The following is a 25,348-nucleotide window of genomic DNA, read 5'->3' as shown; positions in this document are numbered from 1 at the left end:
GGTATGCGGACCTGGTGGACATGTCATCCTGTCCACCTTGGTCTCTACCTCTGAAACAGGACCTTCTGATACAGGGTCCCTTCAAACATCAAAATCTAACTTCTCTGAAGCTGACTGCTTGGAAATTGAACGCTTGATTTTATCAAGACGTGGGTTTTCTGAGTCAGTTATTGATACCTTAATACAGGCTAGGAAACCTGTTACCAGAAAGATTTACCATAAGATATGGCGTAAATACCTATATTGGTGTGAATCCAAAGGTTACTCTTGGAGTAAGGTTAGGATTCCTAGGATATTGTCTTTTCTACAAGAAGGTTTAGAAAAGGGTTTATCTGCTAGTTCATTAAAGGGACAGATCTCAGCTCTGTCCATTCTGTTACACAAACGTCTGTCAGAGGTTCCTGACGTCCAGGCTTTTTGTCAGGCTTTGGCCAGGATTAAGCCTGTGTTTAAAACTGTTGCTCCACCATGGAGTTTAAACCTGGTTCTTAATGTTTTACAGGGCGTTCCGTTTGAACCCCTTCATTCCATTGATATTAAGTTGTTATCTTGGAAAGTTCTATTTTTAATGGCTATTTCCTCGGCTCGAAGAGTCTCTGAATTATCAGCCTTACATTGTGATTCTCCTTATTTGATTTTTCATTCGGATAAGGTAGTTCTGCGTACTAAACCTGGGTTCTTACCTAAGGTAGTTACTAACAGGAATATCAATCAAGAGATTGTTGTTCCTTCTTTGTGCCCAAATCCTTCTTCGAAGAAGGAACGTCTTCTGCACAACCTGGATGTAGTCCGTGCCAGTGGCGTCACTAGGGGGGGGCGGGGGGGGCGGGCCGCACCCGGGTGACACCCTCCAGGGGGTGACACCAAAAAAAAAAAAAAAAAAAAAAAAAAATTTTTTTTTTTTTTTTTTTTTAATTTTATTGAAATTCAAAGAAATACAATGTTGAGATGCATAGATTATTTTATTAGAGGCTGGCATTTGTGAACATTAGTGGGACTGGGGAAGTTGTAGACACACAATTTTTTTGCCCCTTGAGCCAGTGCTGCAATTTCAACAAATAGTTTTCCTGGCTGCTTTTGCTTGTTTGTACTTTGCTCCTCCCCTGCCCAATTTCACTATGAATGTTGTGGGTGTGCCTTGGGGCTTGCAAAGTTGCGCTGCTAGCCTAAACCTGCCTGCTTATCTGTGCTCACTGCTCAGTGACATGCGGCCCAGGGCTGTGCACTGACAGACTTGGAACAGAGTCAGAGAGCAGAATTTTCATAGTTTGCGCGCCTAAACCTTTTCTTCAGTGATTTATTTTAGAGTGCTCTGTTTATCTTTCATTTGATGCTCTGCTGAGCCAGGGAGCAGCTCTAGGCATGAGCTTCCTAATTAATGCAGTGCAGTTTACATATTTTGTATGTGTGTGTCTGAGTTTTTGTGTGTCTCAGTGTTTTTGTGTGTGTGTTTTTGTGTGTGTGTCTGAGTGTGTTTACGAGTGTTTGTGTGTGCATCTGAGTATGTGTTTAAGTGTGTCTGAGTGTTTGTATGTGTGTGTGCCTGTGTTTTTGTGTGTGTCTGCTTTCTGGGGGGGGGGGGTGACACCATGACTTACCGCACCGGGTGACACCAACCCTAGTGACGCCACTGGTCCGTGCTCTAAAATTTTACTTACAGGCAACTAAGGAATTTCGACAAACGTCTTCTCTGTTTGTCGTTTACTCTGGGCAGAGGAGAGGTCAAAAAGCTTCTGCTACCTCTCTTTCTTTTTGGCTTCGTAGCATAATTCGCTTAGCTTATGAGACTGCTGGACAGCAGCCTCCCGAAAGAATTACAGCTCATTCTACTAGAGCTGTGGCTTCCACTTGGGCCTTCAAGAATGAGGCCTCTGTTGAGCAGATTTGTAAGGCTGCAACTTGGTCTTCGCTTCATACTTTTTCCAAATTTTACAAATTTGACACTTTTGCTTCATCGGAGGCTATTTTTGGGAGAAAGGTTCTTCAGGCAGTGGTTCCTTTTGTATAAAGAGCCTGCCTATCCCTCCCGTCATCCGTGTACTTTTGCTTTGGTATTGGTATCCCAGAAGTAATGATGACCCGTGGACTGATCACACTTAACAGAAGAAAACATAATTTATGCTTACCTGATAAATTCCTTTCTTCTGTAGTGTGATCAGTCCACGGCCCGCCCTGTTTTTAAGGCAGGTAAATATTTTTTAATTTATACTCCAGTCACCACTTCACCCTTGGCTTTTCCTTTCTCGTTGGTCCTTGGTCGAATGACTGGGAGTGACGTAGAGGGGAGGAGCTATATGCAGCTCTGCTGGGTGAATCCTCTTGCACTTCCTGTTGGGGAGGAGTAATATCCCAGAAGTAATGATGACCCGTGGACTGATCACACTACAGAAGAAAGGAATTTATCAGGTAAGCATAAATTATGTTTTATCAGGTAAGCATACATTTTTCTTTTTTTTAAAACACCGCGGTTCCAACCATTGCTCCTCCCTCTCTTTCCCCCCTCTCTTTTGCGCTCTCTCTCTCCCCCCTCTTTTGCCCTCTCTCCCCTCTCTTTTGCTCTCTCTCTCCCCTCTTTTGCTCTTTCTCTCCCCTCTTTTGCTCTCTCTCTCCCCTCTTTTGCTCTCTCTCCCCCCTCTTTTGCTCTCTCTCTCCCCTCTTTTGCTCTCTCTCCCCCCTCTTTTGCTTCCTCTCCCCCTCTTTTGCTCTCTCTCTCTCGCCCCCTCTTATGCTCTCTCTTTCCCCCCCTCTTTTGCTCTCTCCCCCCTCTTTTGCTCTCTCCCCCCTCTTTTGCTCTCTCTCTCTCCCCCCTCTTTTGCTCTCTCTCCCCCCTCTTTTGCTCTCTCTCTCTCTCTCCCCTCTTTTGCTCTCTCTCTCCCCTCTTTTGCTCTCTCTCCCCCCTCTTTTGCTTCCTCTCCCCCTCTTTTGCTCTCTCTCTCTCTCGCCCCCTCTTATGCTCTCTCTTTCCCCCCTCTTTTGCTCTCTCTCTTCCCCCCTCTTATGCTCTCTCTCTCCCCCCTCTTTTGCTCTCTCTCTCTCTCCCCCCTCTTTTGATCTCTCTCCCCCCTCTTTTGATCTCTCTCCCCCCTCTTTTGATCTCTCTCCCCCCTCTTTTGCTCTCTCTCTCCCCCCTCTTTTGCTCTCTCTCTCCCCCCTCTTTTGCTCTCTCTCTCCCCCCTCTTTTGCTCTCTCTCTCCCCCCTCTTTTGCTCTCTCTCTCTCCCCCCTCTCTTGCTTTCTCTCCCCCTCTCTCCCCCCTCTCTTTTGCTCTCTCTCCCCCCTCTCTTTTGCTCTCTCCCCCCTCTCTTTTGCTCTCTCCCCCTCTCTTTTGCTCTCTCTCCCCCTTCTCTTTTGCGTTCTCTCCCCCTTCTCTTTTGCGTTCTCTCCCCCTTCTCTTTTGCGTTCTCTCCCCCTTCTCTTTTGCACTCTCTCCCCCTTCTCTTTTGCGCTCTCTCCCTCTTCTCTTTTGCGCTCTCTCCCCCTTGTCTTTTGCGCTCTCTCCCCCTTGTCTTTTGCGCTCTCTCCCCCTTGTCTTTTGCGCTCTCTCCCCTTTCTCTTTTGCGCTCTCTCCCCTTTCTCTTTTGCGCTCTCTCCCCTTTCTCTTTTGCGCTCTCTCCCCCTTCTCTTTTGCGCTCTCTCCCCTCTCTTTTGCGCTCTCTCCCCTTTCTCTTTTGCGCTCTCTCCCCTTTCTCTTTTGCGCTCTCTCCCCTCTCTTTTGCGCTCTCTCCCCTCTCTTTTGCGCTCTTTCCCCTCTCTTTTGCGCTCTCTCCCCTCTCTTTTGCGCTCTCTCCCCTCTCTTTTGCGCTCTTTCCCCTCTCTTTTGCGCTCTCTCCCTCTTTTGCGCTCTTTACCGCTTCTCTTTTGCGCTCTCTCCCCCTCTTTTGCGCTCTCCCCCTCTTTTGCGCTCGCTCTCTCCCCCTCTTTTTCGCTCTCTCTCTCCCCCTCTTTTTCGCTCTCTCTCTCTCTCTCCCTCTTTTGCGCTCTCGCTCTCTCCCCCTCTTTTGCGCTCTCGCTCTCTCCCCCTCTTTTGCGCTCTCTCTCTCCCCCTCTTTTGCGCTCTCTCTCTCCCCCTCTTTTGCGCTCTCTCTCTCCCCCTCTTTTGCGCCCTCTCCCCCTTCTCTTTTGCGCTCTCTCCCCTTTCTCTTTTGCGTTCTCTCCCCCTTCTCTTTTGCGTTCTCTCCCCCTTCTCTTTTGCGTTCTCTCCCCCTTCTCTTTTGCACTCTCTCCCCCTTCTCTTTTGCGCTCTCTCCCTCTTCTCTTTTGCGCTCTCTCCCCCTTGTCTTTTGCGCTCTCTCCCCCTTGTCTTTTGCGCTCTCTCCCCCTTCTCTTTTGCGCTCTCTCCCCTTTCTCTTTTGCGCTCTCTCCCCTTTCTCTTTTGCGCTCTCTCCCCTTTCTCTTTTGCGCTCTCTCCCCTCTCTTTTGCGCTCTCTCCCCTCTCTTTTGCGCTCTCTCCCCTCTCTTTTGCGCTCTCTCCCCTCTCTTTTGCGCTCTTTCCCCTCTCTTTTGCGCTCTCTCCCTCTTTTGCGCTCTTTACCGCTTCTCTTTTGCGCTCTCTCCCCCTCTTTTGCGCTCTCTCCCCCTCTTTTGCGCTCGCTCTCTCCCCCTCTTTTTCGCTCTCTCTCTCCCCCTCTTTTTCGCTCTCTCTCTCTCTCCCTCTTTTTCGCTCTCTCTCCCCCTCTTTTGCGCTCTCTCTCTCTCCCCCTCTTTTGCGCCCTCTCCCCCTCTTTTGCGCCCTCTCCCCCTCTTTTGCGCTCTCTCTCTCCCCCTCTTTTGCGCCCTCTCCCCCTTCTCTTTTGCGCTCTCCCCCTTCTCTTTTGCGCTCTCTCCCCTCTCTTTTGCGCTCTATCCCCTCTCTTTTGCGCTCTATCCCCTCTCTTTGCGCTCTCTCCCCTCTCTTTTGGGCTCTCTCCCCTCTCTTTTGCGCTCTCTCCCCTCTCTTTTGCGCTCTCTCCCCTCTCTTTTGCGCTCTCTCCCCTCTCTTTTGCGCTCTCTCTCCCCCTCTTTTGCGCTCTCTCCCCCTCTTTTGCGCTCGCTCTCTCCCCCTCTTTTTCGCTCTCTCTCTCCCCCTCTTTTTCGCTCTCTCTCTCTCCCCCTCTTTTGCGCCCTCTCCCCCTCTTTTGCGCCCTCTCCCCCTCTTTTGCGCTCTCTCTCTCCCCCTCTTTTGCGCTCTCTCTCTCCCCCTCTTTTGCGCCCTCTCCCCCTTCTCTTTTGCGCTCTCCCCCTTCTCTTTTGCGCTCTCCCCCTTCTCTTTTGCGCTCTCTCCCCTCTCTTTTGCGCTCTATCCCCTCTCTTTTGCGCTCTATCCCCTCTCTTTTGCGCTCTCTCCCCTCTCTTTTGGGCTCTCTCCCCTCTCTTTTGGGCTCTCTCCCCTCTCTTTTGCGCTCTCTCCCCTCTCTTTTGCGCTCTCTCCCCTCTCTTTTGCGCTCTCTCCCCTCTCTTTTGCGCTCTCTCCCCTCTCTTTTGCGCTCTCTCCCCTCTCTTTTGCGCTCTCTCTCCCCTCTCTTTTGCGCTCTTTCCCCTCTCTTTTGCGCTCTCTCCCTCTTTTGCGCTCTTTACCGCTTCTCTTTTGCGCTCTCTCCCCCTCTTTTGCGCTCTCTCCCCCTCTTTTGCGCTCGCTCTCTCCCCCTCTTTTTCGCTCTCTCTCTCCCCCTCTTTTTCGCTCTCTCTCTCTCTCCCTCTTTTTCGCTCTCTCTCCCCCTCTTTTGCGCTCTCTCTCTCTCCCCCTCTTTTGCGCCCTCTCCCCCTCTTTTGCGCCCTCTCCCCCTCTTTTGCGCTCTCTCTCTCCCCCTCTTTTGCGCTCTCTCTCTCCCCCTCTTTTGCGCTCTCTCTCTCCCCCTTCTCTTTTGCGCTCTCCCCCTTCTCTTTTGCGCTCTCTCCCCTCTCTTTTGCGCTCTATCCCCTCTCTTTTGCGCTCTATCCCCTCTCTTTGCGCTCTCTCCCCTCTCTTTTGGGCTCTCTCCCCTCTCTTTTGCGCTCTCTCCCCTCTCTTTTGCGCTCTCTCCCCTCTCTTTTGCGCTCTCTCCCCTCTCTTTTGATCTCTCTCCCCCCCTCTTTTGATCTCTCTCCCCCCTCTTTTGATCTCTCTCCCCCCTCTTTTGCTCTCTCTCTCCCCCCTCTTTTGCTCTCTCTCTCCCCCCTCTTTTGCTCTCTCTCTCCCCCCTCTTTTGCTCTCTCTCTCCCCCCTCTTTTGCTCTCTCTCTCTCCCCCCTCTCTTGCTTTCTCTCCCCCTCTCTCCCCCCTCTCTTTTGCTCTCTCTCCCCCCTCTCTTTTGCTCTCTCCCCCCTCTCTTTTGCTCTCTCCCCCTCTCTTTTGCTCTCTCTCCCCCTTCTCTTTTGCGTTCTCTCCCCCTTCTCTTTTGCGTTCTCTCCCCCTTCTCTTTTGCGTTCTCTCCCCCTTCTCTTTTGCACTCTCTCCCCCTTCTCTTTTGCGCTCTCTCCCTCTTCTCTTTTGCGCTCTCTCCCCCTTGTCTTTTGCGCTCTCTCCCCCTTGTCTTTTGCGCTCTCTCCCCCTTGTCTTTTGCGCTCTCTCCCCTTTCTCTTTTGCGCTCTCTCCCCTTTCTCTTTTGCGCTCTCTCCCCTTTCTCTTTTGCGCTCTCTCCCCTTTCTCTTTTGCGCTCTCTCCCCTCTCTTTTGCGCTCTCTCCCCTTTCTCTTTTGCGCTCTCTCCCCTTTCTCTTTTGCGCTCTCTCCCCTCTCTTTTGCGCTCTCTCCCCTCTCTTTTGCGCTCTTTCCCCTCTCTTTTGCGCTCTCTCCCCTCTCTTTTGCGCTCTCTCCCCTCTCTTTTGCGCTCTTTCCCCTCTCTTTTGCGCTCTCTCCCTCTTTTGCGCTCTTTACCGCTTCTCTTTTGCGCTCTCTCCCCCTCTTTTGCGCTCTCCCCCTCTTTTGCGCTCGCTCTCTCCCCCTCTTTTTCGCTCTCTCTCTCCCCCTCTTTTTCGCTCTCTCTCTCTCTCTCCCTCTTTTGCGCTCTCGCTCTCTCCCCCTCTTTTGCGCTCTCGCTCTCTCCCCCTCTTTTGCGCTCTCTCTCTCCCCCTCTTTTGCGCTCTCTCTCTCCCCCTCTTTTGCGCTCTCTCTCTCCCCCTCTTTTGCGCCCTCTCCCCCTTCTCTTTTGCGCTCTCTCCCCTTTCTCTTTTGCGTTCTCTCCCCCTTCTCTTTTGCGTTCTCTCCCCCTTCTCTTTTGCGTTCTCTCCCCCTTCTCTTTTGCACTCTCTCCCCCTTCTCTTTTGCGCTCTCTCCCTCTTCTCTTTTGCGCTCTCTCCCCCTTGTCTTTTGCGCTCTCTCCCCCTTGTCTTTTGCGCTCTCTCCCCCTTCTCTTTTGCGCTCTCTCCCCTTTCTCTTTTGCGCTCTCTCCCCTTTCTCTTTTGCGCTCTCTCCCCTTTCTCTTTTGCGCTCTCTCCCCTCTCTTTTGCGCTCTCTCCCCTCTCTTTTGCGCTCTCTCCCCTCTCTTTTGCGCTCTCTCCCCTCTCTTTTGCGCTCTTTCCCCTCTCTTTTGCGCTCTCTCCCTCTTTTGCGCTCTTTACCGCTTCTCTTTTGCGCTCTCTCCCCCTCTTTTGCGCTCTCTCCCCCTCTTTTTCGCTCTCTCTCTCCCCCTCTTTTTCGCTCTCTCTCTCTCTCCCTCTTTTTCGCTCTCTCTCCCCCTCTTTTGCGCTCTCTCTCTCTCCCCCTCTTTTGCGCCCTCTCCCCCTCTTTTGCGCCCTCTCCCCCTCTTTTGCGCTCTCTCTCTCCCCCTCTTTTGCGCCCTCTCCCCCTTCTCTTTTGCGCTCTCCCCCTTCTCTTTTGCGCTCTCTCCCCTCTCTTTTGCGCTCTATCCCCTCTCTTTTGCGCTCTATCCCCTCTCTTTGCGCTCTCTCCCCTCTCTTTTGGGCTCTCTCCCCTCTCTTTTGCGCTCTCTCCCCTCTCTTTTGCGCTCTCTCCCCTCTCTTTTGCGCTCTCTCCCCTCTCTTTTGCGCTCTCTCTCCCCCTCTTTTGCGCTCTCTCCCCCTCTTTTGCGCTCGCTCTCTCCCCCTCTTTTTCGCTCTCTCTCTCCCCCTCTTTTTCGCTCTCTCTCTCTCCCCCTCTTTTGCGCCCTCTCCCCCTCTTTTGCGCCCTCTCCCCCTCTTTTGCGCTCTCTCTCTCCCCCTCTTTTGCGCTCTCTCTCTCCCCCTCTTTTGCGCCCTCTCCCCCTTCTCTTTTGCGCTCTCCCCCTTCTCTTTTGCGCTCTCCCCCTTCTCTTTTGCGCTCTCTCCCCTCTCTTTTGCGCTCTATCCCCTCTCTTTTGCGCTCTATCCCCTCTCTTTTGCGCTCTCTCCCCTCTCTTTTGGGCTCTCTCCCCTCTCTTTTGGGCTCTCTCCCCTCTCTTTTGCGCTCTCTCCCCTCTCTTTTGCGCTCTCTCCCCTCTCTTTTGCGCTCTCTCCCCTCTCTTTTGCGCTCTCTCCCCTCTCTTTTGCGCTCTCTCCCCTCTCTTTTGCGCTCTCTCTCCCCTCTCTTTTGCGCTCTTTCCCCTCTCTTTTGCGCTCTCTCCCTCTTTTGCGCTCTTTACCGCTTCTCTTTTGCGCTCTCTCCCCCTCTTTTGCGCTCTCTCCCCCTCTTTTGCGCTCGCTCTCTCCCCCTCTTTTTCGCTCTCTCTCTCCCCCTCTTTTTCGCTCTCTCTCTCTCTCCCTCTTTTTCGCTCTCTCTCCCCCTCTTTTGCGCTCTCTCTCTCTCCCCCTCTTTTGCGCCCTCTCCCCCTCTTTTGCGCCCTCTCCCCCTCTTTTGCGCTCTCTCTCTCCCCCTCTTTTGCGCTCTCTCTCTCCCCCTCTTTTGCGCTCTCTCTCTCCCCCTTCTCTTTTGCGCTCTCCCCCTTCTCTTTTGCGCTCTCTCCCCTCTCTTTTGCGCTCTATCCCCTCTCTTTTGCGCTCTATCCCCTCTCTTTGCGCTCTCTCCCCTCTCTTTTGGGCTCTCTCCCCTCTCTTTTGCGCTCTCTCCCCTCTCTTTTGCGCTCTCTCCCCTCTCTTTTGCGCTCTCTCCCCTCTCTTTTGCGCTCTCTCTCCCCTCTCTCTTTTGCGCTCTCTCTCCCCTCTCTCTTTTGCGCTCTCTCTCCCCTCTCTCTTTTGCGCTCTCTCCCCTCTTTTGCGCTCTCTCCCCTCTTTTGCTCTCTCTCCCCTCTTTTGCGCTCTATCCCCTCTTTTGCTCTCTCTCTCCCCCCTCTTTTGCTCTCTCTCTCCCCCCTCTTTTGCTCTCTCTCTCCCCCCTCTTTTGCTCTCTCTCTCCCCCCTCTTTTGCTCTCTCTCTCCCCCCTCTTTTGCTCTCTCTCTCCCCCCTCTTTTGCTCTCTCTCTCCCCCCTCTCTTGCTCTCTCTCTCCCCCCTCTTTTGCTCTCTCTCTCCCCCCTCTTTTGCTCTCTCTCTCCCCCCTCTTTTGCTCTCTCTCTCCCCCCTCTTTTGCTCTCTCTCTCTCTCCCCCCTCTTTTGCTCTCTCTCTCTCCCCCCTCTTTTGCTCTCTCTCTCTCCCCCCTCTTTTGCTCTCTCTCTCCCCTCTTTTGCTCTCTCTCTCCCCCCCTCTTTTGCTCTCTCTCTCCCCCTCTTTTGCTCTCTCTCTCACTCCCCTCTCTCTTGCTCTCTCTCTTTCCCCCCCTCTCTTGCTCTCTCTCTCCCCCCCTCTTTTGCTCTCTCTCCCCCCTCTCTTGCTCTCTCTCTCCCCCCCTCTTTTGCTCTCTCTCCCCCCTCCCTTTTGCTCTCTCTCTCCTCTCTCTCTTCTCTTTTGCTCTCTCTCTCCCCCTGTCTTTTGCTCTCCCCCCTCTCTTTTGCGCTCTCCCCCCCTCTTTTGCGCTCTCTCCACCCTCTTTTGCGTTCTCTCTCTCTCCACCCTCTTTTGCTCTCTCTCTCTCTCCACCCTCTTTTGCTATCGCTCTCTCCTCTCTTTTGCTCTCTCTCCCCTCTCTTTTCCCCCCTCTATATTGCTCGCTTTCCCTCTTTTCCCCCCTCTCTTTTGCTCTTTCCCTCCTCTCTTTTGGTCTCTCCTCTCTCCCCTCTGTTTTTCCTCTCTCACTTGACCATGCCGCTGCCACCACGGCTGCTCCCGTCGGCCACTCCCCATCACGGCACGCCTGGTCACGCCCCCATCACAGCACGCCCCCACCAGGCAGCTTCCCCAGTGCACACTCCTCTGCTGCTCAATGCCAGGTATGTTTGTCCTCATGCAGTCTCTACTGCATCTGACAAACATACCTGGCCTTTTATTATATAGGATAAATAGTGTTTTCATGGAATGTTATAGTTTCTGTAGGTTGTGGGGTGTCTCTGATTTATGAGCTTAAGATAGGTACAAGAGGTTCACTCACCTTCAGACAATCTTGATGTTAAAGGGACGGTGTTTTGTGATGTTTTTTTTTTTTTATAGTTCCTTTAATGTTTTCCCAATTATCTTTTTTACCTGCTAGGTGTAATTAATTGTTTACAGATAGCTTGTTTACCTTTATTGTGTGATTTGAGAAAGCTGTTTTGCCTGTTGCATCCCCAATACTTAATACTGGTTATAGAAAAGCTATGAAAACAAGCTGGTTTAGAAAAAAATCATACTCTAGGTGGGGGTGAGGCAGAGAGGAAAATGTTACTTATCCATAGTTCTCTCTATTTGTTTCACTGTGTATACTGAGAAAAGATAAGGATGGTTTTGTGTAAAAATAGAGATAAGCTAATGGGGTCCGTTCTCCCTGCAAGCTCAGCCAATTTCATTGGGTTATGGTTTCAAATAACAGAAATGGCTATTTCATGTTCAAAAATATACTTAAAGGAACAATTTCTTAATACATCTTATACTCTGCAACAAGTCGATGGAAACACATTAAAGGGATATGAAAACCCAAAATATTTCTTTCATGATTTAGATAAAGCATACAATTGTAAACATTTTTCTAATTTACTTCTATGATCAATTTTGCTTTATTCTCTTGGTATCCTTTCTTGAAAGAACAGAAATGGACTACTAGAAGCTAGCTGAACACACCAGTAAGCCAATCACAAGAGGGATATATGTGCAGACACCAATCAGCAGTTAGCTCCCATCTCCTGAGCATATCTAGAAATGCTTTTAAACAAAGGATACCAAGAGAATGAAGCAAATTATATAAAAGAAGTAAATTGGAAAGGTGTTTAAAAATGTACAGTGCTTAATCTGTCTGTGATGTTGATTGAACTTTTCATTCTCTCAGTTTGAATCTAATGTAAATGTTTAATTCTTTTAAAGCAATGAAGACTTCAATGTTCTCTCTGTGCCTAATTCTCTAAAGCTCTCCTCTCAGCAGAGGTTTTCTAAAAAGATCCCTCAGGGTTATGAGGTTTTTTCAAGAGATGCTCTAACGGCAAATTTACCCAGATAGCTGCATATTCTCGTTAAGGGTCATAATCTAGATTTCTGTATAAGGTTTGGATTTCAGAATAGTCTGAATTTTGGAATAGCTGTATATTTGCATCTGTAAAATGGAACAGCTCGGAGAGGGGATGGACCAAGGGTTACAGTACATTTTATACACGCAGCCTAAAGCTAGTTTATGTCAATTTAATACTTTTGTATACATAGTACCATCAGAAAGATGATACAGTACTGTAGTCAAAAAGATAATAGCTGTTGTTTTAAATAAATATAGACTAGCATTTGCCTTTTAGAGCACAAAAACCAAACCAAAGATGCAGGCAGAGAAGATTGTGACTTACTGGTAATGGGTTTTTCTCCAACATAGGTGTGTCCGGTCCACGGCGTCATCCTTACTTGTGGGATATTCTCTTCCCCAACAGGAAATGGCAAAGAGCCCAGCAAAGCTGGTCACATGATCCCTCCTAGGCTCCGCCTACCCCAGTCATTCTCTTTGCCGTTGTACAGGCAACATCTCCACGGAGATGGCTTAGAGTTTTTTAGTGTTTAACTGTAGTTTTTCTTATTCAATCAAGAGTTTGTTATTTTAAAATAGTGCTGGTATGTACTATTTACTCTGAAACAGAAAAGAGATGAAGATTTCTGTTTGTAAGAGGAAAATGATTTTAGCAACCGTTACTAAAATCGATGGCTGTTCCACACAGGACTGTTGAGAGGAATTAACTTCAGTTGGGGGAACAGTGAGCAGACTTTTGCTGCTTGAGGTATGACACATTCTAACAAGACGATGTAATGCTGGAAGCTGTCATTTTCCCTATGGGATCCGGTAAGCCATTTTTATTACAGAGTAAATAAGGGCTTCACAAGGGCTTGTTAAGACTGTAGACATTTTCTGGGCTAAATCGATTCATATATAACATATTTAGCCTTGAGGAATCATTTAATATGGGTATTTTTGTAAAATAATATCGGCAGGCACTGTTTTAGACACCTTATTCTCTAGGGGCTTTCCCTAATCATAGGCAGAGCCTCATTTTCGCGCCGGTATTGCGCACTTGTTTTTGAGAAGCATGACATGCAGTCGCATGTGTGAGGAGCTCTGATACATAAAAAAGACTTTCTGAAGGCGTCATTTGGTATCGTATTCCCCTTTGGGCTTGGTTGGGTCTCAGCAAAGCAGATACCAGGGACTGTAAAGGGGTTAAAGATAAAAACGGCTCCGGTTCCGTTATTTTAAGGGTTAAAGCTTCCAAATTTGGTGTGCAATACTTTTAAGGCTTTAAGACACTGTGGTGAAATTTTGGTGAATTTTGAACAATTCCTTCATACTTTTTCGCAATTGCAGTAATAAAGTGTGTTCAGTTTAAAATTTAAAGTGACAGTAACGGTTTTATTTTAAAACGTTTTTTGTACTTTGGTATCAAGTTTATGCCTGTTTAACATGTCTGAACTACCAGATAGACTGTGTTCTGAATGTGGGGAAGCCAAGGTTCCTTCTCATTTAAATAGATGTGATTTATGTGACACTGAAAATGATGCCCAAGATGATTCCTCAAGTGAGGGGAGTAAGCATGGTACTGCATCATTCCCTCCTTCGTCTACACCAGTCTTGCCCACTCAGGAGGCCCCTAGTACATCTAGCGCGCCAATACTCCTTACTATGCAACAATTAACGGCTGTAATGGATAATTCTATCAAAAACATTTTAGCCAAAATGCCCACTTATCAGCGTAAGCGCGACTGCTCTGTTTTAGATACTGAAGAGCATGAGGACGCTGATGATAATGGTTCTGATATGCCCCTACACCAGTCTGAGGGGGCCAGGGAGGTTTTGTCTGAGGGAGAAATTTCAGATTCAGGGAAAATTTCTCAACAAGCTGAACCCGATGTGATTACATTTAAATTTAAGTTGGAACATCTCCGCGCTCTGCTTAAGGAGGTGTTATCCACTCTGGATGATTGTGAGAATTTGATCATCCCAGAGAAACTATGTAAAATGGACAAGTTCCTAGAGGTCCCGGGGCCCCCAGAAGCTTTTCCTATACCCAAGCGGGTGGCGGACATTGTAAATAAAGAATGGGAAAGGCCCGGTATACCTTTCGTACCTCCCCCCATATTTAAAAAATTGTTTCCCATGGTCGACCCCAGAAAGGACTTATGGCAGACAGTCCCCAAGGTCGAGGGGGCGGTTTCTACTTTAAACAAACGCACCACTATACCCATAGAAGATAGTTGTGCTTTCAAAGATCCTATGGATAAAAAATTAGAAGGTTTGCTTAAAAAGATGTTTGTTCAGCAAGGTTACCTTCTACAACCAATTTCATGCATTGTCCCTGTCACTACAGCCGCGTGTTTCTGGTTCGATGAGCTAGAAAAGGCGATCGATAGTGATTCTCCTCCTTATGAGGAGATTATGGACAGAATCCGTGCTCTCAAATTGGCTAATTCTTTCACCCTAGACGCCACTTTGCAATTGGCTAGGTTAGCGGCGAAAAATTCTGGGTTTGCTATTGTGGCGCGCAGAGCGCTTTGGTTGAAATCTTGGTCAGCGGATGCGTCTTCCAAGAACAAATTGCTTAACATTCCTTTCAAGGGGAAAACGCTGTTTGGCCCTGACTTGAAAGAGATTATCTCTGATATCACTGGGGGTAAGGGCCACGCCCTTCCTCAGGATAGGTCTTTCAAGGCCAAAAATAAAGCTAATTTTCGTCCCTTTCGTAGAAACGGACCAGCCCCAAGTGCTACGTCCTCTAAGCAAGAGGGTAATACTTCTCAAGCCAAGCCAGCCTGGAGACCAATGCAAGGCTGGAACAAGGGAAAGCAGGCCAAGAAGCCTGCCACTGCTACCAAGACAGCATGAAATGTTGGCCCCCGATCCGGGACCGGATCTGGTGGGGGGCAGACTCTCTCTCTTCGCTCAGGCTTGGGCAAGAGATGTTCTGGATCCTTGGGCACTAGAAATAGTCTCCCAAGGTTATCTTCTGGAATTCAAGGGGCCTCCCCCAAGGGGGAGGTTCCACAGGTCTCAATTGTCTTCAGACCACATAAAGAGACAGGCATTCTTACATTGTGTAGAAGACCTGTTAAATATGGGAGTGATTCATCCTGTTCCATTAGGAGAACAAGGGATGGGGTTCTACTCCAATCTGTTCGTAGTTCCCAAAAAAGAGGGAACGTTCAGACCAATCTTGGATCTCAAGATCCTAAACAAGTTTCTCAAGGTTCCATCGTTCAAAATGGAAACTATTCGAACAATTCTTCCTTCCATCCAGGAAGGTCAATTCATGACCACGGTGGATTTAAAGGATGCGTATCTACATATTCCTATCCACAAGGAACATCATCGGTTCCTAAGGTTCGCATTCCTGGACAAGCATTACCAGTTCGTGGCACTTCCTTTCGGATTAGCCACTGCTCCAAGGATTTTCACAAAGGTACTAGGGTCCCTTCTAGCGGTACTTAGACCAAGGGGCATTGCAGTAGTACCTTACTTGGACGACATTCTGATTCAAGCGTCGTCCCTTCCTCAAGCAAAGGCTCACACGGACATAGTCCTGGCCTTTCTCAGATCTCACGGATGGAAAGTGAACGTAGAAAAGAGTTCTCTATCTCCGTCAACAAGGGTTCCCTTCTTGGGAACAATATTAGACTCTTTAGAAATGAGGATTTTTCTGACAGAGGCCAGAAAAACAAAACTTCTAAACTCTTGTCAAACACTTCATTCCGTTCCTCTTCCTTCCATAGCGCAGTGCATGGAAGTAATAGGTTTGATGGTAGCGGCAATGGACATAGTTCCTTTTGCGCGCATTCATCTAAGACCATTACAACTGTGCATGCTCAGTCAGTGGAATGGGGACTATACAGACTTGTCTCCGACGATTCAAGTAAATCAGAGGACCAGAGACTCACTCCGTTGGTGGCTGTCCCTGGACAACCTGTCACAAGGGATGACCTTCCGCAGACCAGAGTGGGTCATTGTCACGACCGACGCCAGTCTGATGGGCTGGGGCGCGGTCTGGGGACCCCTGAAAGCTCAGGGTCTTTGGTCTCGGGAAGAATCTCTTCTACCGATAAATATTCTGGAACTGAGAGCGATATTCAATGCTCTCAAGGCTTGGCCTCAGCTAGCAAAGGCCAAGTTCATACGGTTTCAATCAGACAACATGACGACTGTTGCGTACATCAACCATCAGGGGGGAACAAGGAGTTCCCTGGCGATGGAAGAAGTGACCAAAATCATTCAATGGGCGGAGACTCACTCCTGCCACCTGTCTGCAATCCACATTCCAGGAGTGGAAAATTGGGAAGCGGATTTTCTGAGTCGTCAGACATTACATCCGGGGGAGTGGGAACTCCATCCGGAAATCTTTGCCCAAATTACTCAATTGTGGGGCATTCCAGACATGGATCTGATGGCCTCTCGTCAGAACTTCAAGGTTCCTTGCTACGGGTCCAGATCCAGGGATCCCAAGGCGACTCTAGTAGATGCACTAGTAGCACCTTGGACCTTCAAACTAGCTTATGTATTCCCGCCGTTTCCTCTCATCCCCAGGCTGGTAGCCAGGATCAATCAGGAGAGGGCGTCGGTGATCTTGATAGCTCCTGCGTGGCCACGCAGGACTTGGTATGCAGATCTGGTGAATATGTCATCGGCTCCACCATGGAAGCTACCTTTGAGACGAGACCTTCTTGTTCAAGGTCCGTTCGAACATCCGAATCTGGTCTCACTCCAGCTGACTGCTTGGAGATTGAACGCTTGATCTTATCAAAACGAGGGTTCTCAGATTCTGTTATTGATACTCTTGTTCAGGCCAGAAAGCCTGTAACTAGAAAAATTTACCACAAAATATGGAAAAAATATATCTGTTGGTGTGAATCTAAAGGATTCCCTTGGAACAAGGTAAAGATTCCTAAGATTCTATCCTTTCTTCAAGAAGGATTGGAGAAAGGATTATCGGCAAGTTCCTTGAAGGGACAGATTTCTGCCTTGTCTGTGTTACTTCACAAAAAGCTGGCAGCTGTGCCAGATGTTCAAGCCTTTGTTCAGGCTCTGGTTAGAATCAAGCCTGTTTACAAACCTTTGACTCCTCCTTGGAGTCTCAACTTAGTTCTTTCAGTTCTTCAGGGGGTTCCGTTTGAACCCTTGCATTCCGTTGATATTAAGTTATTATCTTGGAAAGTTTTGTTTTTGGTTGCAATTTCTTCTGCTAGAAGAGTTTCAGAATTATCTGCTCTGCAGTGTTCTCCTCCTTATCTGGTTTTCCATGCAGATAAGGTGGTTTTACGTACTAAACCTGGTTTTCTTCCGAAAGTTGTTTCTAACAAAAACATTAACCAGGAGATAGTCGTGCCTTCTTTGTGTCCGAATCCAGTTTCAAAGAAGGAACGTTTGTTGCACAATTTGGATGTGGTTCGCGCTCTAAAATTCTATTTAGATTCTACAAAGGATTTTAGACAAACATCTTCCTTGTTTGTTGTTTATTCTGGTAAAAGGAGAGGTCAAAAAGCAACTTCTACCTCTCTCTCTTTTTGGATTAAAAGCATCATCAGATTGGCTTATGAGACTGCCGGACGGCAGCCTCCTGAAAGAATCACAGCTCATTCCACTAGGGCTGTGGCTTCCACATGGGCCTTCAAGAACGAGGCTTCTGTTGATCAGATATGTAGGGCAGCGACTTGGTTTTCACTGCACACTTTTACCAAATTTTACAAGTTTGATACTTTTGCTTCTTCTGAGGCTATTTTTGGGAGAAAGGTTTTGCAAACCGTGGTGCCTTCCATTTAGGTGACCTGATTTGCTCCCTCCCTTCATCCGTGTCCTAAAGCTTTGGTATTGGTTCCCACAAGTAAGGATGACGCCGTGGACCGGACACACCTATGTTGGAGAAAACAGAATTTATGTTTACCTGATAAATTACTTTCTCCAACGGTGTGTCCGGTCCACGGCCCGCCCTGGTTTTTTAATCAGGTCTGATAATTTATTTTCTTTAACTACAGTCACCACGGTATCATATGGTTTCTCCTATGCAAATATTCCTCCTTTACGTCGGTCGAATGACTGGGGTAGGCGGAGCCTAGGAGGGATCATGTGACCAGCTTTGCTGGGCTCTTTGCCATTTCCTGTTGGGGAAGAGAATATCCCACAAGTAAGGATGACGCCGTGGACCGGACACACCGTTGGAGAAAGTAATTTATCAGGTAAACATAAATTCTGTTTTTTTTTTGTTTTTTTTTAAATGTAGGAAAAAGTCTGGATTTTGGAATTTGTGATTTGTACCTATATAAGGGAGAAACACATTCATTACAGTAAAATATATAAAACTATCAATTTAAAAGGGTATTCCAAGTGCAATGTAAAAATCATAATTTAAAGTATGTATTCAAATTCATATTAAAAGTGTGGAGCAAAATTATAGGAAGCAGATTTTTTTTAAATTAAATGTACATAGTAGAAATCATCATATTTAATTTACAGTGTAGTTACAAAATACCGTTACATTTGTACCAAAATGTAAAAAAATTTAAGTATACATTTCTACTGTGAAATGAGTCTCGCAAGTTCAGCAATTGTGCTGGACAGGGGCATTCCTTGAGTGTGTATGATGTTTTCTCCCATGTTTCATTGGATTTTCTAAGCATGTTACACCGACAGGTCTCACTGTTTTATCTTGCAAAATGAAAAGTGGGAGAGAGTTTCAAAATATACATTGCACTAAATGTAATGATAAAAACAACTCAAAGAAAATAGAAGGTGAAGCACAATTTGATTTGTACGTGCTTCCTATAGCTGAGAGGCTGTCTCTTGCATGGACTTCCAAGTTTTCTCCCTCCCCTGTTTTTTTATTTTTTTATTTAGAGAATGAAAGGAAAAAGTCTTTCATGATTCAGATAGAACATGCAATTTACTTTTATTTTCAAATATGCTTTATTCTCTTGTTATTCTTTGTTGATGTCGGCTCATATGCAAATTTCTAAGCCGTTGAAGGTCACCTCTTATCTCAGTGCATGTTAAAAGAACTGGAAATATGGGTTAGTCTGCAGAGGCTTAGAAACTTGGTAATCACAGAGGTAAAAAAAAAGTATATTCATATAACCGTGTTGATTATGCAAAATTGCAGTGATTTATAATTAAGCTTTGTTCAGAGGGAGAGAAAAAAAACTCCAATTAATGTTTTATCCCATATAGTATGTGTAAAATCTCTCCTACAACAAAGTGTTATAGAGCACTGTGGATTATAGTTCTCTTGTTACTGCACATTACCTTTTGTGTATGTAAAATGAAACCAGATCTATGGGAACATCTATCGTTCTATTTTCTGTGTTTTCAGGACTGATGAACTTGCCTTCAGAGTCTCCACAACAGACGCACTCTCCCTGCTCTTATCAACACTCCCCTAGTAGCACAATTTCACAACAGCACAATAGCCAAAATAGCCTGACAAATAGCCATGCGAGCAGTCTTGGCACTAGTATAGGTGATTCTATTGTACAGGTTCATTTACCACATACCCAGTTACACACGCAGCAGTCACACCAGTCGCCTCATATACACCACAACGTAGTTCATCACCAGCATCCGCAGCAATGTCAACAGCACACATCTCACTGTCATCAACAATCTCCACATCACCAGTCGCCTCATCACCAACACCAACAGTCTCCGCACCAGCAATCGCCACACCAACAGCATCAGCAGCAACGTGCACAGAATCCTGCCCATCAGCATTTACAGCATCATCCAAACCATCAGTCCTTAGCACATCAGACGTCTCTAACTCAGCAACAGACACCTTGTGGTGCTGGTAAGTGCCTGTTATTTCATTTGTATTTATCAACATAAGTGATAAGAATATTCATTTATAGGTATCAGAGACTGCTTATAGAACACCAGACAGCGTGAAATAACTGGTACTACTGGTTAATGGCTAAAATAAAGATGTAGCTACTAAGCAAACTGAACTAATAAGAAGTAACTGAAATGCTACCAGTGGGCAGATTCTAGAGTTTACGAAATTAATAGATAACTATACATTAGGACTGGGCGATATGGGCAAAAAAAAAAAAAATCGCTTTTTTTTAAAAAAAAATTGCGATTTAATCTCGATTTTCTTATAAATGACTATAACACCTTCATTGTGCATTATAAAGTTTATTTAACACTACAGAATCTTAATGTACATGTTTCTCAATGTCCAATACACTCTTGGAGCATAAAAATACAAACCACAAAATAGTTAAAATAAAATTTGCTGCCTGTGATGTGATTAAATAGTAGCCACTAGCCAGTTATTAGGTCTTATGACACACAACATGTCATGTTTTCTTGGACAGTCATTCTAACTGTGGACAGTGGTATGATTAACAAATGAAGCAGTGTAAGCCACATACACACACACACACACACACACGCACACACACATATATATATATATATATATATATATATATATATATATATAGTATATTTTATATATATATATATATATATATATATATATATATATAGTATATTATATATATTTCTTCTGTTATGTGTGATCAGTCCACGGGTCATCATTACTTCTGGGATATAACTCCTCCCCAACAGGAAATGCAAGAGGATTCACCCAGCAGAGCTGCATATAGCTCCTCCCCTCTACGTCAGTCCCAGTCATTCTCTTGCACCCAACGACTAGATAGGATGTGTGAGAGGACTACGGTGATTATACTTAGTTTTTATGACTTCAATCAAAAGTTTGTTATTTTAAAATAGCACCGGAGCGTGTTATTACTTCTCTGGCAGAGTTTGAGGAAGAATCTGACAGAGATTTTTTTACTATGATTTTAACCGGAGTCGTTAAGATCATATTGCTGTTCTCGACCATCTGAGGGAGGTAAAGGCTTCAGATCAGGGGACAGCGGGCAGATGAATCTGCATTGAGGTATGTGGCAGTTTTTGTTTTCTGAATGGAATTGATGAGAAAAGCCTGCCATACCGTTAAAATGACATGTATGTATACACTTCAGTATTCTGGGGATGGTATTTCACCGGAACTACTGTGTTAAGGTCACTAATCCTTTTAATAACTATTCTCATGTTAAACGTTTTTGCTGGAATGTAGAATCGTTTACATTGCTGAGGTACTGTGTGAATAAATGTTTGGGCATTATTTTCCACTTGGCAGTTTTTTGCTTTAATTGTGACAGTTTCGTTTCTCTTCACTGCTGTGTGGGAGAGGGAGGGGCCGTTTTTGGCGCTCTTTGCTACGCATCAAAAAATTCCAGTCAGCTACTTTTATATGTCCTGCATGATCCGGTTCATCTCTGACAGATCTCAGGGGTCTTCAAACTTCTTTGAAGGGAGGTAAATTCTCTCAGCAGAGCTGTGAGAATTCTTATAGTGACTGTGTATAAAAAACGTTGTTTTGTTTTCTTATGTACAAATTTAATTAGTGTTGTTTTTTACTAATGGGAACAAACCTTTGCTAAAAGTTGTGTTGTTTTAAAATTTGATGCAATAACTGTTTTTCAGTTCATTATTTCAACTGTCATTTAATCGTTAGTACCTCTTTGAGGCACAGTACGTTTTTTGCTAAAAAAGATTATAACCAAGTTGTAAGTTTTTTTGCTAGTGTGTTAAACATGTCTGACTCAGAGGAAGATATCTGTGTCATTTGTTCCAATGCCAAGGTGGAGCCCAATAGAAATTTATGTACTAACTGTATTGATGCTACTTTAAATAAAAGTCAATCTGTACAATGTGAACAAATTTCACCAAACAGCGAGGGGAGAGTTATGCCGACTAACTCGCCTCACGCGACAGTACCTGCATCTCCCGCCCGGGAGGTGCGTGATATTTTGGCGCCTAGTACATCTGGGCGGCCATTACAGATAACATTACAAGATATGGCTACTGTTATGACTGAAGTTTTGTCTAAATTACCTGAACTAAGAGGCAAGCGTGATCACTCTGGGGTGAGAACAGAGTGCGCTGACAATGCTAGGGCCATGTCTGATACTGCGTCACAGCTCGCAGAGCATGAGGACGGAGAGCTTCATTCTGTGGGTGACGGTTCTGATCCAAACAGATTGGACTCAGATATTTCAAATTTTAAATTTAAATTGGAGAACCTCCGTGTACTACTAGGGGAGGTCTTAGCAGCTCTCAACGATTGTAACACTGTTGCAATACCAGAGAAACTGTGTAGGTTGGATAAATACTTTGCGGTACCGGCGAGTACTGACGTTTTTCCTATACCTAAGAGACTAACTGAAATTGTTACTAAGGAGTGGGATAGACCCGGTGTGCCGTTCTCACCCCCTCCAATATTTAGAAAGATGTTTCCAATAGACGCCACCACTCGGGACTTATGGCAAACGGTCCCCAAGGTGGAGGGAGCAGTTTCTACTTTAGCTAAGCGTACCACTATCCCGGTGGAGGATAGCTGTGCTTTCTCAGATCCAATGGATAAAAAATTAGAGGGTTACCTTAAGAAAATGTTTGTTCAACAAGGTTTTATATTACAACCCCTTGCATGTATCGCGCCGATTACGGCTGCGGCAGCATTTTGGATTGAATCGCTTGAAGAGAACCTTAGTTCCTCTACGCTAGACGACATTACGGACAGGCTTAGAGTCCTTAAACTAGCTAATTCTTTCATTTCGGAGGCCGTAGTACATTTAACCAAACTTACGGCTAAGAACTCAGGATTCGCCATACAGGCACGCAGGGCACTGTGGCTAAAATCCTGGTCAGCTGATGTTACTTCTAAGTCCAAATTACTTAATATACCTTTCAAGGGGCAGTCCTTATTCGGGCCCGGTTTGAAAGAAATTATCGCTGACATTACGGGAGGTAAGGGCCACGCCCTACCTCAAGACAAGGCCAAAGCTAAGGCTAGACAGTCTAATTTTCGTCCCTTTCGGAATTTCAAAACAGGAGCAGCATCAACCTCCACTGCACCAAAACAGGAAGGAGCTGTTGCTCGTTACAGGCAAGGCTGGAAGCCTAACCAGTCCTGGAACAAGAGCAAGCAGGCCAGGAAACCTGCTGCTGCCCCAAAGACAGCATGAACCGAGAGCCCCCGATCCGGGACCGGATCTAGTAGGGGGCAGACTCTCTCTCTTCGCCCAGGCCTGGGCAAGAGATGTTCAGGATCCCTGGGCACTAGAGATCATATCTCAGGGATACCTTCTAGACTTCAAATTATCTCCCCCAAGAGGGAGATTTCATCTGTCAAGGTTGTCAACAAACCAGATAAAGAAAGAAGCGTTTCTACGCTGCGTACAAGATCTGTTAACAATGGGAGTGATCCATCCGGTTCCGTGGTCGGAACAAGGACAAGGGTTCTACTCAAACCTGTTTGTGGTTCCCAAAAAAGAGGGAACTTTCAGGCCAATCTTAAATTTAAAGACTCTAAACAAATTCCTAAGAGTTCCATCGTTCAAAATGGAAACTATTCGGACAATCTTACCCATGATCCAAGAGGGTCAGTACATGACCACAGTGGATTTAAAGGATGCTTACCTTCACATACCGATCCACAAAGATCATCACCGGTATCTAAGGTTTGCCTTCTTAGACAGGCACTACCAGTTTGTAGCTCTTCCATTCGGATTGGCTACGGCTCCAAGAATCTTCACAAAGGTTCTGGGTGCCCTTCTAGCGGTACTAAGACCGCGAGGGATTTCGGTAGCTCCGTACCTAGACGACATTCTAATACAAGCTTCAAGCTTTCAAACTGCCAAGTCTCATACAGAATTAGTTCTGGCATTTCTAAGGTCGCATGGATGGAAAGTGAACGAAAAGAAGAGTTCTCTCTTTCCTCTCACAAGAGTTCTATTCTTGGGGACTCTTATAGATTCTGTAGAAATGAAGATTTACCTGACAGAAGACAGGTTAACAAAACTTCAAAATGCATGCCGCGTCCTTCATTCCATTCAACACCCGTCAGTAGCTCAATGCATGGAGGTGATCGGCTTAATGGTAGCGGCAATGGACATAGTACCTTTTGCACGCCTACACCTCAGACCGCTGCAATTATGCATGCTAAGTCAGTGGAATGGGGATTACTCAGATTTGTCCCCTACTCTGAATCTGAATCAAGAGACCAGAAATTCTCTTCTATGGTGGCTTCATCGGCCACACCTGTCCAGGGGAATGCCATTCAGCAGGCCAGACTGGACAATTGTAACAACAGACGCCAGCCTACTAGGTTGGGGCGCTGTCTGGAATTCTCTGAAGGCTCAGGGACTATGGAATCAGGAGGAGAGTCTCCTTCCAATAAACATTCTGGAATTGAGAGCAGTTCTCAATGCCCTTCTGGCTTGGCCCCAGTTAATAACTCGGGGGTTCATCAGGTTTCAGTCGGACAACATCACGACTGTAGCTTACATCAACCATCAGGGAGGGACAAGAAGCTCCCTAGCAATGATGGAAGTATCAAAGATAATTCGCTGGGCAGAGTCTCACTCTTGCCACCTGTCAGCAATCCACATCCCGGGAGTGGAGAACTGGGAGGCGGATTTCTTGAGTCGCCAGACTCTTCATCCGGGGGAGTGGGAACTTCATCCGGAGGTCTTTGCCCAAATACTTCGACGTTGGGGCAAACCAGAGATAGATCTCATGGCGTCTCGCCAGAACGCCAAACTTCCTCGCTACGGGTCCAGATCCAGGGATCCGGGAGCAGTTCTGATAGATGCTTTGACAGCACCTTGGAACTTCAGGATGGCTTATGTGTTTCCACCCTTCCCGCTGCTTCCTCGATTGATTGCCAAAATCAAACAGGAGAGAGCATCAGTAATTCTAATAGCACCTGCTTGGCCACGCAGGACTTGGTATGCAGATCTAGTGGACATGTCATCCTGTCCGCCTTGGTCTCTACCTCTAAGACAGGACCTTCTGATACAGGGTCCATTCAAACATCAAAATCTAACTTCTCTGAAGCTGACTGCTTGGAAATTGAACGCTTGATTTTATCAAAACGTGGTTTTTCTGAGTCGGTTATTGATACCCTGATTCAGGCTAGGAAGCCTGTTACCAGAAGGATTTACCATAAAATATGGCGGAAATACCTATACTGGTGCGAATCCAAAGGTTACTCCTGGAGTAAGGTTAGGATCGCTAGGATATTGTCTTTTCTACAAGAAGGTTTAGAAAAGGGTTTATCAGCTAGTTCATTAAAGGGACAGATTTCAGCTCTGTCCATCTTGTTACACAGACGTCTGTCAGAAAATCCAGACGTCCAGTCCTTTTGTCAGGCTTTAGCTAGGATCAAGCCTGTGTTTAAAGCTGTTGCTCCACCATGGAGTTTAAACTTAGTTCTTAACGTTTTACAGGGTGTTCCGTTTGAACCCCTTCATTCCATTGATATAAAAATGTTATCTTGGAAAGTTCTGTTTTTAATGGCTATTTCCTCGGCTCGAAGAGTCTCTGAGTTATCAGCCTTACATTGTGATTCCCCTTATCTGATTTTTCACTCAGACAAGGTAGTTCTGCGTACTAAACCTGGGTTCTTACCTAAGGTAGTCACTAACAGGAACATCAATCAAGAGATTGTTGTCCCATCCTTGTGTCCAAATCCTTCTTCAAAGAAGGAACGTCTTTTACACAATCTGGATGTAGTTCGTGCCCTCAAGTTCTACTTGCAGGCAACTAAAGATTTTCGCCAAACTTCTTCCTTGTTTGTCGTTTACTCTGGACAGAGGAGAGGTCAAAAAGCTTCTGCTACCTCTCTCTCTTTTTGGCTTCGTAGCATAATACGTTTAGCCTATGAGACTGCTGGACAGCAGCCTCCTGAAAGAATTACAGCTCACTCCACTAGAGCTGTGGCTTCCACTTGGGCCTTTAAGAATGAGGCCTCTGTTGAACAGATTTGCAAGGCTGCAACTTGGTCTTCGCTTCATACTTTTTCCAAATTTTACAAATTTGACACTTTTGCTTCTTCGGAGGCTATTTTTGGGAGAAAGGTTCTTCAGGCAGTGGTTCCTTCTGTATAATGAGCCTGCCTATCCCTCCCGTCATCCGTGTACTTTTGCTTTGGTATTGGTAT

General features: G+C 46.3%; 1 protein-coding gene across 1 annotated transcript in view; it reads left to right on the top strand.

Moving 5' to 3' along the window:
* Nucleotides 1–25,348, top strand: part of FOXJ3 (forkhead box J3) — a 379,709-nt gene that overhangs the window by 329,407 nt on the left and 24,954 nt on the right. Inside the window, exon 10 of the mRNA XM_053690556.1 lies at nt 18,647–19,120. Coding sequence (XP_053546531.1) covers nt 18,647–19,120 — 474 coding nt within the window. The remainder of the gene's footprint in view (nt 1–18,646; nt 19,121–25,348) is intronic.

This window comes from Bombina bombina, chromosome 8 (genome assembly GCF_027579735.1).
Source record: "Bombina bombina isolate aBomBom1 chromosome 8, aBomBom1.pri, whole genome shotgun sequence".
NCBI lineage: Eukaryota > Metazoa > Chordata > Amphibia > Anura > Bombinatoridae > Bombina > Bombina bombina.
Note: the sequence above shows the minus strand (reverse complement) of the source record. Positions and strands in the feature narration are given on the sequence as shown.